The 13,561-nt window shown below is 54.7% G+C and overlaps 4 protein-coding genes across 4 annotated transcripts; 2 read left to right on the top strand and 2 right to left on the bottom strand.

Moving 5' to 3' along the window:
• Positions 1-2,244: 2,244 nt before the first annotated feature.
• SETTUDRAFT_127005 (uncharacterized protein) lies at positions 2,245-3,745 on the bottom strand. The gene is made up of 2 exons (XM_008024448.1): positions 2,710-3,745; positions 2,245-2,650 (listed from the first exon to the last, which is right to left on the bottom strand). The coding sequence occupies exons 1-2, from the start codon at positions 3,466-3,468 to the stop codon at positions 2,588-2,590; spliced, it is 822 nt and encodes a 273-aa protein (XP_008022639.1). The 5' UTR covers positions 3,469-3,745; the 3' UTR covers positions 2,245-2,587.
• A 2,907-nt stretch (positions 3,746-6,652) lies between these two features.
• Positions 6,653-7,188, top strand: SETTUDRAFT_167503 (uncharacterized protein). Its single transcript, XM_008024449.1, has one exon. The coding sequence runs from the start codon at positions 6,899-6,901 to the stop codon at positions 7,073-7,075; it is 177 nt and encodes a 58-aa protein (XP_008022640.1). The 5' UTR covers positions 6,653-6,898; the 3' UTR covers positions 7,076-7,188.
• Positions 7,189-7,411: 223 nt separating this feature from the next.
• SETTUDRAFT_45820 (uncharacterized protein) lies at positions 7,412-8,785 on the bottom strand (the record flags this gene model as incomplete). Its single annotated transcript, XM_008024305.1, has 1 exon — positions 7,412-8,785. The coding sequence occupies exon 1, from the start codon at positions 8,711-8,713 to the stop codon at positions 7,412-7,414; it is 1,302 nt and encodes a 433-aa protein (XP_008022496.1). The 5' UTR covers positions 8,714-8,785.
• A 234-nt stretch (positions 8,786-9,019) lies between these two features.
• On the top strand, positions 9,020-11,167 carry SETTUDRAFT_167504 (uncharacterized protein). Its single transcript, XM_008024450.1, has 2 exons — positions 9,020-9,344; positions 9,406-11,167. The coding sequence occupies exons 1-2, from the start codon at positions 9,032-9,034 to the stop codon at positions 11,097-11,099; spliced, it is 2,007 nt and encodes a 668-aa protein (XP_008022641.1). The 5' UTR covers positions 9,020-9,031; the 3' UTR covers positions 11,100-11,167.
• The last annotated feature ends 2,394 nt before the right edge of the window (positions 11,168-13,561 follow it).

The raw sequence follows: 13,561 nt of genomic DNA on the forward strand, positions 1-13,561 counted from the left end.
GAAGCGCGGTCGGCCGTGGTTCAGCATGCTATCACTATCGCTCGTCGTCGTCGTGGTGGCCGCATTAGGACACGTGAAACCCGTCGACGGGTGTGGTGATAAAAGTGGCGCGCCAACGGGGGGGTGGGAAAGCGGGCGTGGCCATTGGAGGAATGCAGGGCGCTGGCACCGCGGCCGCAATGCTTTCCCAAAACCGTTGATCCTCCTCAGGGTTCTCACCATGGCAACCCCATACTGGCGCACGGGCGGCGTGTCTATGGGCTGGCCGAGGGGCGGGTGGAGGTGCAAGTAAGTGGTGGATGTGGCAGCAGAGATGGGCCGAGAGGGTGCAGACAGCGGGCTTGGCGGGAGTGGGTGTGGTGATGGCAATGGTGTAGCTGTCGTTGGGGGGGGGGAGGGGTTGGGCTGGTGTAGCGGGGCGGCAGGTGCAGGCAGAAACAAGTTGGCAGCGGCAGCGGCATGGAAAGCCATGGGCGGCGATGACGACACAGGCAGCAGGCGTGGGACGGATGTCGGGGGGGGGGGCTACGGGAGTCGCAGATGGCCAGGACAGGACGGGACAGGCAGCGCCAGCACCAGCGCCAGCACCAGCACCAGTGCCCACGCCAGCGCAGCAGCAGCAGCAGCAGCAACCCAGTGCAAGGGAAGAAATGAGGGTTCTGCTAGCGCGACCCGGATCTGCTCTACCCAGCAAATGGATAGGCTACTGGAGAAGAGCGGAGTTGCCTCTAGACCCTATCGGAACAGGCCCATTGACCGGTGCTGGCAGGGGTCGCCCATGTGCGTGGAAAGTGAAAGTATGCCTCCGTCTACCTACCCATCTGTCTGTCTACACATCTATGTACTACTCCGACTATCCATCTACCCATCTGTCTAGGCACCGACGTGCGGTGACGACTGCAGACAGCCACCTCGTGGCGGCACAGCCAGCTCCTCGCCGGCGATCGCACCAAGCGAATCCAAAGTCGCGGTTTGCACGCCGCCATGGGTGCGCGCCGTGTGACCAGAACCCTGGTCTTGCCTGTGCCGTCGACATGGACATCGCGTGGTTGCATGCTAAAACGGCCGCATCAAAACGGCGCAGGATTGCCGCCCGGAACATATGCCGTAACCTCGCATACACATACACACCACTGGGCTGCCACATTGTCCACCACATCATACCAGCCTATGCAAAGCGGAGGAGAAGGAGAAGAAGAAAAAAGTACCACCGCTACCTCGACACGCTATTGAGCCGTAGCCCCCCTCCCCCCCTTCCTTGGCCCCCCATGATGATATTGTTTGTGCGCGCACACACACTCACACTCACATAGTGCTGCTAGCGCGACCATGTGTTGGACGAAACAACAACGAGCGCTTGACTGCAGGCTTTTCATTCGATGCCCCCTCGGCCCCCTCGCCATGCAGTCGATCTCATCGTGCGTGCGTGCGACCAGCTAAACCTCTAACGCAGGCAAGCCTCGCGGCATGCAACCGCTTGGGTCCTGTCCATGTGCAGCCCCATGTGATGGAAAAAAAGCATGCTTCTGCAAAACACCGAGTTCGCTGCACCGCCCCTCCAACGTAATTAGCCCTCTGTCATCCGAATCCCCGTTGACGTGCACATGCTCTGACTGTACTGGCTGCTCCCTTCTATGCCTTCTGGAAATGGCGGCGACACGAGGAATGGGGGAGGGGGAGAGGGGGCCGAGGGGGGGGGGAAGCCTAACGCTGCCCGTTGGGCCCCATGGCCATAGCCACAACCGCCTGCTTGGTGTCCCAGCCGCACCGCATCGCATCGCCCGTGTTTTCGGGTAGGGCCATGTCGTCGCCCGCCGGCCGCTGCTTGTGACTCGATAAGGTTTTGGCCATGATGGGCACGGGCGGAGCGGCTACTGAGCTTCGATCGCCGAACGCAAACGTACCATCTCTGCATTCCCCTCCCCCCCCGTCACGTGCCCCACGGAGCAAGACGCTCGCTAGCATTAATTACGCAAACGAGACAAACACCATGTGACTTTGCCCAGAGCCCTGACAGACGCAGGCCCACTTGACTCGACGGGGCGGCCGTCAAGTCAGCCTTGTCAAGCACAATTAGGCCTCCTGTCCGTCTCTCTCTCTCGCCTGATGCTGTGTAATCCACCTTCGCGTATGACGTACGCTTGGTCATCACCGCCCTGAGTCTGAGTGCTTGTGCAAAATCATCCATCCCAAAGTTAAAAATATAAAAATAAAGGGGGACCGTGAACAAGTCAATATGCATGTTTGCAACAACGTGTGATTGAAAAAAAAAGCCCGCCCGTCACCAAACGTCGCTTGTGCCAAGCTAGTCTAGCCAGTAGCGCGCCATATGCACCTTATACACATCCAATATCCCAACAAGCTTCTCATGTCCGTGATGCATCCCTCCTTGGGGTAGTCCAAACAACTCTAGGCAACATGCTCTAGTTTGGTGAAACGCCATAGCAATGCAATTGGCGAAAGGCGCTACAGCCCTCGACAATACTTAATAAGAGAAAAAAAATGAATCATAGTAATAGCGACCGATGTAAAAATCAGGGTATCTTGAACGAAAGTGAAAGCTGACAGGGTACTCGGCCCACTGCCATCATGTTGATGTCGTCGACGACTTGCGCGAAGCCTTGAGATGTATCCTCTTAACGTGGTCTCTCTGTTGCCATCCGTTAGCGCCATGTTTGTCATCACAAAAAGGAGCGCCAATAAGCTTACCATATTGTCCACGCGGCTGAAAACTCTGTCGCACCCATCCCAATCACACAAGACGCCTGGGTTGTGCTTGGCCTCGTGTCGGGCAAGATCCTTCTTGCTCGAGAAGCCCCCACCCTGCGACTGTGGGCAGTCGTTGTGGCGACAGAAGAAGGATTTGGTGTGTCGTTTGTGGTGCTTTCGAAGATCACATCCCCGCGTAAAGACTGCTCTTGACGTGCATCCTGGGTACGCACAACTCCATGTGCCGTTCTTGTTGGGGATGCCATAGGCCCGCAGGTCGGGCGATGAGGGCGAAAGAGACCGCGACAGCGCAGGTGGCGATGCCTCCGAGGGCACGCTGGATGCCATGCCATGGCCCACCGACGACGATGTCGAGTGCGATCTTGACGGTCGAGTGGCGCCGGGGTATTGTGAGAGGAGCGTGGAGTCATGGGAAAGAATGGGGGGCGATGACATGTCAGTGTACGGCGGGTAGGCGTACGACGAGACTTGAGCCATCGGGACCGACTGCGGCTGCGATGACCAGAAGGTGTGGGGAGGATAGGGCGAGTCCATCATGGGCCTGAAGTCGTGGGGTGGCGTGTACATGCCGCCGTTGGCAGCCATGGTGGTTGGTGGCCGGTGTGTCATGTGTTGCAGCGGAGGAGAGTACATGATGCCTGGAGGCGAGTGGCATGTACTCGAGGGAGGGTAGAGATGAGCCATGCCGTCGTCAGGAGCCATGAGGGCTAGCTCTGCTTCAGTAGAGAAGAAAGTCATCCTTGGGGAGCGCGGCGGTGGTGGACAGAAGGGCGGGAGTGTGGTCAACAAGGGAGCTGTGGCGGTCTTGAAATGGTCGTGAACCGACGCACACGAGGGTTGTATATCATGCGAGAGAGTAGGCCAGTGCGTTCGAAGCGGGAGGTCCAGCAGATGGGTGAGAAAGATCCAGTCTTAAGGCACAGACCCAGGCTCTAGGGTATACATAGGGTATGGTAAGGCTGCTAGTCCGGGGTGTACAGGATTAGCCCGGCAGCGCACTAGGGGCCCTCTCCACAACGGTAAGGCTGGGGGGGGGGCTTGTGAGACTTTGACGAGAGGGCGTGGCGGGTAGTGGCGGTGTTGTAAAGTGGTTACCGTGCCTGAGACTCCACTTGGGCCCTGGGGGCAAGCCTGGCGACGGGGGGGTCGTTGTGGTAATAACAGATAACAGCAGCACCAGCAGCACAGGTGATGTCAGTGAGCAACTGAAGCCAAAGAGCATGCCAGGCGCAGGCAGTCGAGACGAAGCTTTTTGGGCAGCCCCGGAGGAGACGTCTTACTCGGGTCACACATCCGATCAGGGAGCAGTGCCGGCGGTGATTATCGAGCGTGGGTGATTTGGCTAAGGCTCTGCTGCGCTGGCCTCCCAATTTTGATACCGCTCCATAGGCGGCAGGCGCAGGACCAATTCCAGGCTGGGTGCATAACCCTTTCACAATTGCGGTGGAGAGCGAGTGAGCCTCGCGGGCCGGCTAGCTGGCTAATCCTGGGTGGAATGAAGGTACCGCCCTGATGGCGAGCGCGCCGCTCTAGCGCTGGCCTGGGAGGCGGCCGAACTGGGCCTAGTCTACTGTAATGTGAAAGCTTGCACCATTTCGCTTGGGAACGACCCGTCGACGACGTTCATGCCGTCAAGGCGTGACCTGGGGCGGCGGCGGCGGAGGGGGGCCAGCCCAGCAACGGGCGGCTGACAGCGCTTCGGCTACGAGCCTACATGCTGCATACATGGCGACGCACGCTGCCCACGATCCGTCGGCCCATGCCCGTTCGTGTTGGTGCTGCTGGGTTGCGTCACCGCCGGGCGTCTGGCAGCGGGCAGCTGGGCAGCCATGGGCGGGCGAGCGTAGATGTCCAGCGAGAGTGCCGTCATGGCAGTGGTGGTGGTGGTGGTGGTGGTGGTGAAGGGGTGGGGAGCAGGCTCCCACTGGCAAGCCACATGTGCCGACCAGGGTGGGTGGTGGAGCGCCAGTCGTGAGCGCGGCAGCAGGTGAGGGGCAGCGACATGTGCATTTCCATGGCTTTGGAGATGATGGACTGCCGATCGCAGCATGGGAGCGACGGTGACGAAAAGCGGCCTGAGGGTGGTGAGTCGCGTACGCCGGCAAAATTTTGGCGATGGTGGTCGGGCGGCGGGCGCATGGACCAGCCTCGCCCCGCGCTACCTGCTCTTGCACTTGGGGGGGGCCGGGTCCCGTGTGCGCGTGCGTGAGTGTGCGTGTGCTGCGCTGCGCTGCTGTGCTGTGTGGTATTTTTAACCCCGTGCTGCACTGCACTGCACGCCGCTGCGCTGCACTACCCCCCCTCCCCTACCTCTCCTCCCCTCCCCTACACCCCTCCACCTCTCCACCCCCCAAGCCCTCTCCCAGCAGGCCCGGACCAAGCGACGTTTCAACCCGGCCCTCTGCTCGTCTGATGTCTGTCGCTGAGCCCACAGCCCGTCTCTGGCCAGGCAACCGTCTGCCCTTGTCCGCACATCTGCGACACCCGTTTGATTGCATTGCACATCACGACTCGTGCTGCTCACTCAACCCCGAGCTCAAGAGCGGCCTGTTGCTTCCGCCATGGCGGCGGCGCCAAGCAAGAAACATGTCCAACGGGCTCCCACACTAGCTCAGCCATGCCATGCCATGCCCACGGCTCCACACGTTGGCCAACGCCCATGTACACACTACACCTCTCGTCGAAGCGCCAGAGCCGTGTCGAGGCGGTTACGCTGTCGTGCAGAGAAGCGTCCTGCGCAACTGCATTGGACGCTGCTTGCCCGTTGCAATAACTCCGTCCAGCCAACACCGCGGCGAGCCGCACCCGACGCATATCAGCTCTGCTCCTCTCTGTGCCAGCCACTGCCGTGCTCCAAGGTTGAACCTTGCCTCGTTGGCCCTGAGGCCGTCATTCCACAAACTCACATCGCCTACTCCTCACACAGCCCGCAGGACGTGCGCATAGCAGCATTCCACTTCACTGACTTGATGCAAATTACAGGCCGACACTTGTCCAGCTGCTGACCCCGCAACTACTCATGCCCATGGCCTCTGTCTTCTCGTATCCTCGGATTACATGGCAGTGTCTCTGTTTGCCCGGCGGGGGACTGAGACCCCTCCAGGCCCGGGCAAGGCCGACTTCACACTCCAGCAGCACAGTGCAACTAAGATGATGCCTAAACTTCAATCAATTTCCTCGGACCCTGACTACCACATGACTAGTATCAACTTGTGGGCTCCCCGGTCCTTGGAATCTACAAACTTCCGCCAGCCTGTATCCGGGTCCATGGCCCCCCCGAAGCATGGTTAAAGGCCGCCCAGAACTCTCCAGACGTGTTGATCAAAACCAACAAGATTGAAGGATGCAACCCGTTCTCGGGCTCTCCGTGACGGCTCTTCCTTGCGCGGCCAATGGTCAGACCACTTCTAACCGGTCCAGAAGTCAATATCCAGTTATTCCAAATCTTCAGACCTCACCAAATGGCAAGCATGAAGCTAGAATGGCAGACTGCCCACCAGAATTGATTTTAGTGGACAGGTACGCGATCGAGACAGTGACAGAGCAAACGGCTCAATGCCAAGAAGCCGTTAACACTGACAATAGGACCTTTTCCCGCACCGGACCCCTGTTGTGTACAAAACAGACGGCTGCAGGTGCTTCCTTGAGTGGCCACTGACAACTTGGCCCCAAAGTGACTGTGGGATGGGACGCCACTCCAGCCAAAAGTGCGCCAATTTTGACATGCTCACTTGGCCGATTTGACAAAGTCGCCGAATCCAAACTTTAGACCTTGTCCAGCATAATAGCCTGTCATATCGAGCCACGAATCTATCAGACTGACTGGTTTCGCCCTCCTCACTCTTCACCTTGGATCTTGTCTACTACGTCTATTATTAGTCACCGCTGCTTTTTGCAACCACAACGCATTCTACGGGACGAGCGGGACGAGCGGGAAGGAAGAGGACCACAAAACGTGGCGGTGTCCGTCGTTTTACCCGCACAGCCTCGCCCTCTTTCATTTCGGCGACGTACGCAATTTTTGTAGTTGTCATTCCCCATCCAACGCCTGGGCGCCTATGTACACCGGTCCCCACGTGGATCGGCGGATATCTATCTGATGTCTGCGTAAAAGCGGAGTCTGTGTTGGTCAGACTATGCAAGGGGACATCTACCCGGTCGTTGTTGGATGCCTGACCAACCGCAAAAGCAATCCGCTGGGTGCCTGAAGAGGCTCAGCCCGAGCTTTGCACGGGGAACCCACAAACTCTACATCAAGGCTGAGCCTATGGTGCTGCTGTGCAAATGCTTAGATCGGTGGCCAACTGTGTCAAAGGCAAGCAGAATTTGCACCGGTGAGACTTGACCCAGCTACTATTCTTAGGCTACAAACCCGCCGACAGAGAAGTGCCGACACATCGTCGGTGAACAGGGGCGTCCTGGTTGAGCCATGTAGCTTCTGCGGAATTCTCCTACACTCCAGCGAGAATTTGTCGTGTATGCCTGTGCCATTGACACTCGTACTTTGTTCAAGCATCCGCCTGTCTGCCTCGTAACCTCAGACTATCTCACAATTGAAACAACATTTTTGATTTTTCTACTGAGGAAAAGCGGCTTTTATTAGCACATAATGATATGCACAAGTAGAAACCTATAATCCAAGATGATACAGTTGCGTGTGGCTGACCTCAACAGAAACAAACTACACGCCTATGGTAGTCCACTCATCTACATCTCGAAAATCCATCACCTTTTCATGGGCACCATACCTGCCCTGTGCATCCCACCAATCTCTGTCTATGCTGATTTCCGGTCGCCATCTCATCGTCTCCCTGAGCCTCGTTTCACATTTGTCCTCGAAGACGTCAGAAACAAGCATCCCAATGGCTGGACATGCCATGAAACCATTACCAGAGCCTCCGACGGCTACGATAAGACTTGAAATCTTGGGGTGCCTGTCAATGAGGAAGACACGGTCGACAGTGTCTGTGTCCCAACATATCCGTGCGAAGCTGAAGTCGCGCTCGGCGAACTGCGACATTGTCTCTGCGAGAAGGCAACGCATGCGTGCTTCAGCCTCCTTGGGTATTTGATGGCGTGCAAATGGGACTGAGCGCAGCTCGCCATTGCTAATGACCGGATTGATATATCCGGGATGTTCATCGCAAAGCTTCATCTCGTGGTTTTCCATGTCAGGCTCGATAAAGAAGCCTCGGTCTACACCATACAGCACAGGCAGGTTACGATAATGCTCTGCCTCCTCTGCAGACAGGGGTAAGTGTGCAAGTGTCCATGCTGTAGGCCGAAGTTGCTTTTCAAAGTCTAGGAGCAGATCACTGCCGGCGCCGGCTGCTAGTATCGTGTGCTTCGCAACGTATTCGGCACCATCTGCGACCCTCGCTCCCAGAACGACACTCTTATCTAAAGAGTACAGTAGTTCTTGCACCTTGCCAGCATCTCCTGTCACAAAACTCACGCTTAGTCTTACCGCTTCATTGTGCATGGCTCGCAAAGCGCCACTTGCAAACACCCACCCCGCACCTTGTTTCTTCCAAAAGCCCCTCCAGCCCGGAAATTCGCCCTGCAGCACGTCTTTCGGCATCGTACACTGAAAATCCTCTTTGCTGTTCAGAGCCACGGGGGTGGTTTTCTCCGTCCTCGCGTACTCTTTGCAGCGCTCGTATGCTGCATCACCCACAGCGGACATGATGAAGCCGGTATCGTGGTAAAAGGATGAGAAGAGGGGGTCGTGCTTCCAAGCGTGCATTGCGAGCTGAGTCATCCGGTTCCAGAAGTAGCCTTCATCACTGTCGGATTCCGACGGCTCGTTTGCCTCCTCGGCAATTTTGTTGAGGTCGTTGCCGGCGGAGATGTCAGCAGGGAATGAGCTGCCATCCAGTACAGTAATGGAAGTGTAGCCACGCCGAGCAAGCTCGAGGGCTATAGAACACCCCCATGTTCCAGCACCTATAATAAGGAGGTTGCTATGACTTGTCTGTGGCATGGTGGCGAGGGAAGATGAGGCTGTTTAGTGATCTTGGAGGCCTCATTGTGTGCTGCTGTCCACCTTCTATTCTAAGACAAATGCATCATGTACCACTAAGCGAGCGTGGTCACCTGATGACACTTGGTCCCGTCCGGTTGCTTTCTGACGTGCATATGATTATTCGTAGAATTACCAGCGAGGTGGGCCATGCACGGCTCCAGTCCTGCACGCGTGATCACGTGCAGATAAGCGCGCTACTGATCTCAAAGTGGCGTAAATCCCTGCGGCGCCCCAACTTCATGGCAAAGCGCATCACTCACCCCACCGCACGCCTTGATGATTCGCATACGCCCGACTACGTCGCATCCTCTCTGGCGAGTGAGTGCAACCTTCTCTCAACGGGGCCAGACGCGCTTTGCTAGCATTAAACATGGCGGCAAGGGCGGGCGCCCAAGAGGCGCGGTCACCTACTGGAGCGAAGAGAAGTTGGCAACAGAGGAGAAATATCCATTGAGCTTCGACATGAAGGACAAGATACATCCTTCACTTGAACCCAAAGTCAAGAGAAAAAGAAACGTAAACGCAGGTTCCTCGGCCATGGCGGGGGGCGTTCATGTTCGAGCACAGATTGTAAGTCCTGATCTGTGTGGTATGTCGCGCCCCCAAGTTGTATACTTGGCTCGACTGAGACTGACGCTGCATGTGTGCAGACGACGTGCTCAAATACGTCGGCCATACCTTAGACAAGCACAAAGGGTGCGACATCCTTGACCTCTATCCCGGCAATGGGCTCTGGTCGCAGAAACTTCACGAGTACCTCCAACCACGAAGCCATGTGTTGGTTGAACCCAACTTCGAAAAATTTCAGGATTATCTCAACCCTCTGCTCAAAGCGCCCGGCTCCAAGTACTCGCTTGTAGAGAAGGACGTGTCCAATCTCCAAGTAATCAGAGACTTGGTCGCAGATGGTCTCTTCCCGCACCAGACTATACTAGATCCACGAGACCCAAAGGCCCAGGAGCCAAACAATTCGATGTTGGTGACGGGCTGTTTGGTCTGGGATCCTCCTCTGCTGGGTATGGGCCTGGACTCAATGGCTAGACAAATTTACTATCTTCTTTGCTCCACCGCTCGGAGCAACGACACGATCCATGCCTATGGTCTAGCCCGCACTCTGCTATGGATGCAACACGATGATTTTGGTCCTTCAGTGGCTGACTCTATCACTACGCTGTCTAGAAACCCACGATTCATGGAGATGACGCAGAAAAGCCATCTGATTGTGAATGGGGAGCGGGTCGCACGAAAAATGGGCAAAGCGTCTTCAGGACGCGAGCCCCAATATGAAATTGAGGGCACCGTTCGCGCCTTGCAAAGAGGTAGAGCCCAAGGCATGGAGCTGCCTTCGCATCGGCGCGACTACATCCATGATTTTGCTGATGATATTGAGCGCATTACCAATGGCACAGGCATAACCAAGAGCGCCGACATGCATCTTTACCTCCACGAACAATATGCAGCCGGCAAGCCTGCTATTGGTTTGCTTAGCGAGGGTCTCCTTGAGCGCTATGAAAACGAACAAATTATCCTAGACCAATATCCCGATATCGAAATCCCTCCAGGAATATCAGTCTCGGATGTCAAGGGGGTCAAACGTTCCGTTCCAGCAGACCACCCAGGCAAGGATATTCTTCATGATTACATGAGAAACACTGCGAATGTGTACCACACCCAAAGAATAAAGATGCAGATTGAGGCGATAGCCGACATTGGCGAGGCCATGTATAATCTCGAATGCAAGATCCTCGGCATGAAAGATGGGCCCAAGAAAAATGCTGCATTGGCAAGGTTGGAGGAATTGAACACCAGTTGGGAAAAGGGCAACGAGAAATTGCCTGGGAATTACTTTCGTGCACCGGCATCCGAGCTCGACGACCGTCTGGCTATACGCGCGCCCCCTAGCCCACGTCTTCAATGGGATGCGCGGCCATTTGAGCCCCTCACCATGCACACGAACGAAGCCTGGCCAAGGAATCGTCTCTCTCTCATCTCCACGGAGCCCATCCCCCAGCCTGCTGGTCCATTCCCCGATTACTTTGAGTGGCTGCAAGACTTTATAACTGGGCTATTTGCCGCGCCCGTAGACAACATAGTCGAGGCTCTCGACAAGATGCAACACGGACTCAGCGACATCATCGAGGAGTGTCCGAGCCTGAAGGATCCAAAAAAGGGTGGCAGATTGCAGATGAAGCACTTGAGAGTGAGGATGCTGACACCGGAAATGATCAGTGAACTGTTGGAGGCATACAAGAGTTGGCCGTTCAAGGCGCCAGGAAGCGATCACAGCAAGTTCTTTAGGCATAAGAGTTCATCTGCGTTGTTCACTTCGAGACAGACCGGTTGATGAGGCAGACTGAATGATTGTGAGTGTCGGTGTGAGTTTGGAATATCTTTATTCTACCGAATAAGAATGAAATTACAGTTGAATCTTCACACGCGGCGTAAACCTCTATTACTCGATTTCAGCTTTCTAGCCCGTGTTTTGTGCGAATTCCATGTCGATGCCTTTTGTCCAACCTTGATACATAGCAGATACACAGGGCTATCCCGACCATCTTCCATCATACATATTACTACCGCACCATCCCCATTCCCAACCCATTCGCACAGCAAAAAACGCATTGCAATCCCTGTTTTCCCTAGCCTCTCCCATGGCAACATCATTACCATCATCTCACGTCCTCGCTCCACAACCCGGCAAACCCCAGAGGAAGAGAGAAAAAAGGAATAACGCTTACTTGCAATTCCATCACAATGACGTATCTCATACCCTTTTCCATCCAACAGCATACACACTACACCTAGAAGCAGGATGTCGTACGACTTATTCTAGACAACCAGTCGCGATTAGTCACGCTATGTAGCACCTCGACAAGGGGCATGCAACTGTGCCGTACGGTTGGCAGCATCCACGTCGTCGTTGTTGAAAGTAAGGAAGAAGGAAACACAGCGAGTGGCGCTAGCACGATTTCGTTAGAAGAGGTGGCCAGGTGTCTTTTGAGGTGGTAATCTTTTTTTTTCAACCAGCGGGGATTTGGGGCTGAGTGAGAGAGAGTGGTGTGATGGATGTGTGTGTGTGTGTGTGTGCTGGCGCTGTTTACAAGTTATGCAAGTATCTGTGTGCGTGTCAGCGTTTTGACTAGGGAGTGCTGTGTTGCACAAAATGTAGTTGTGACCGTAAAGGAAATGTTATCAAGGCTTTTTTGTGCAGTTTTGCTTGTTGTGTTTCTTCTTCTTCTTCTTCTTCTTCTTCTCCTCAATATGGCAGTGTATTTGTTGTAGATTTCTAGTTCCACTAGTAACATGTATAATTTTTTTTAACTTGGTTATTTCATGCCAGTTACAGTGAGGCTCATTTGTCCATCGTATACTAATACAGAAATTTCTCCATTTCACACAACTCGGTGCAGCGAAGCTAGATTCTACATGTTTGAACAGATGTAAAGATGACACGGGTATCTTGTTACCAACGTTAAAACTATCTTGTACACTAAAGACAAGTTGCTCAGGTATTGCATTATAGCCAGAGCAACATGTTGTGCAAAATGCACATTGTTGCAACGTTACATCTCCAGGTACCTATACCTACATATGCCAAGTTAGGTAGCATCAAAAGGCCCTTTGATACGAAAGCGCTATACCGAAATCTCAGCCTCGCTCAACCTCCCCTACTTACTTCCACCTCACAAGCCCTACGCATCACTCACAACAAGCATAATCCGGAGAAAACCGCGTCAAAAGGCAAGAAAACCCATGAACCCCTCTCTCTTTCTCTCTCCTCATCATCTCCTAGCAAGATATTCGCATTCCTCCACCAATGACCCCCAAGCACCACTGTTCAAAGCGCACACCCTTCATAGCCCACACCACACTAATCAGCCCATTTTCCAGAAAGAACCAAAAAAAAGCCGCATACTATACTGCCTACCAAGCTTCTTCTATCGCAGTCCCAAGACCACGCCTATCCCGGGTCTTGATGCTTCTCGTTGCTCGCTCGTGCGAAAACAGCGGGTCCGCACACGTACATACATACATAGATGCACATGTGCATGCACATGGATGCATACCCATCCACCCACCGGTCTACAATGCATCCACATATCTCTAATGCATCTATAATGCATCCATCCAACCATTCATCCAGACACACACACATAGCCATAGCCATAGCCCCGCTCTCGCTTACCCCTCGCAGCGACTAATCCCAAAACAGCATGATCAAGCGAGCTCCGCTTGTCTGCCGCGTCCCCGACGATAGGGCGGTAACGCACGTACGCTCACACTCACTCACTCGCTTGCTTGTTCTCTCGGAGCCAAACTGCTGCGCTGCCCGGGGCGTCGTGGTAGCGGTAGCGGTAGCGTCGCGTGGAGTCTAGCCTGGTGCTGGGAAGAGAGAGAGAGAAAGAGAAAAAAAACGAGAGAGAACAGATAGATAGATAGATAGAGCACACACAGAGAGAAAGACAAGGACAAGGACAAAGGCAAGGTACATGTAGGGGGGCCACTGGATATGCGGCCCATCCGAGCGTCTCGCTCGCTTACCCCTGTCTGGGCATTCTAGAAATGCATTGCCCGTCCTGTGTAGGTGTATGAGCGCGTACATACATACAGCATATGTATGTGTGGGTGGACTGGGCTTCAGAAAGACAGGGGTAAGCGATTTTGCTGTTCCGTGGTGGTGGGTAACAATCTGTGACATGTTTTTTTTTTCTCTTTTTCTTTTTCTGGTTTGACATGGCATCGGATTTTGGGAGATTGGCGACGCTGGCTGCTGTGGAGCGAGCGCTGAGCTTTGGGCTTGCTGGA

Source organism: Exserohilum turcica (genome assembly GCF_000359705.1).
Source record: "Exserohilum turcica Et28A unplaced genomic scaffold SETTUscaffold_12, whole genome shotgun sequence".
NCBI classification, from domain to species: domain Eukaryota; kingdom Fungi; phylum Ascomycota; class Dothideomycetes; order Pleosporales; family Pleosporaceae; genus Exserohilum; species Exserohilum turcicum.

Coding starts and splice junctions, on each gene's coding strand:
- SETTUDRAFT_127005 (XM_008024448.1), bottom strand. CDS start 3,468: ATGACTTTCTTCTCTACTGAAGCAGAGCTAGCCCTCATGGCTCCTGAC. Junction 2,651..2,709: donor TCAGCCGCGTGGACAATATG/GTAAGCTTATTG, acceptor GGATGGCAACAG/AGAGACCACGTTAAGAGGAT.
- SETTUDRAFT_167503 (XM_008024449.1), top strand. CDS start 6,899: ATGCCTGACCAACCGCAAAAGCAATCCGCTGGGTGCCTGAAGAGGCTC.
- SETTUDRAFT_167504 (XM_008024450.1), top strand. CDS start 9,032: ATGATTCGCATACGCCCGACTACGTCGCATCCTCTCTGGCGAGTGAGT. Junction 9,345..9,405: donor TGTAAGTCCTGATCTGTGTG/GTATGTCGCGCC, acceptor GCATGTGTGCAG/ACGACGTGCTCAAATACGTC.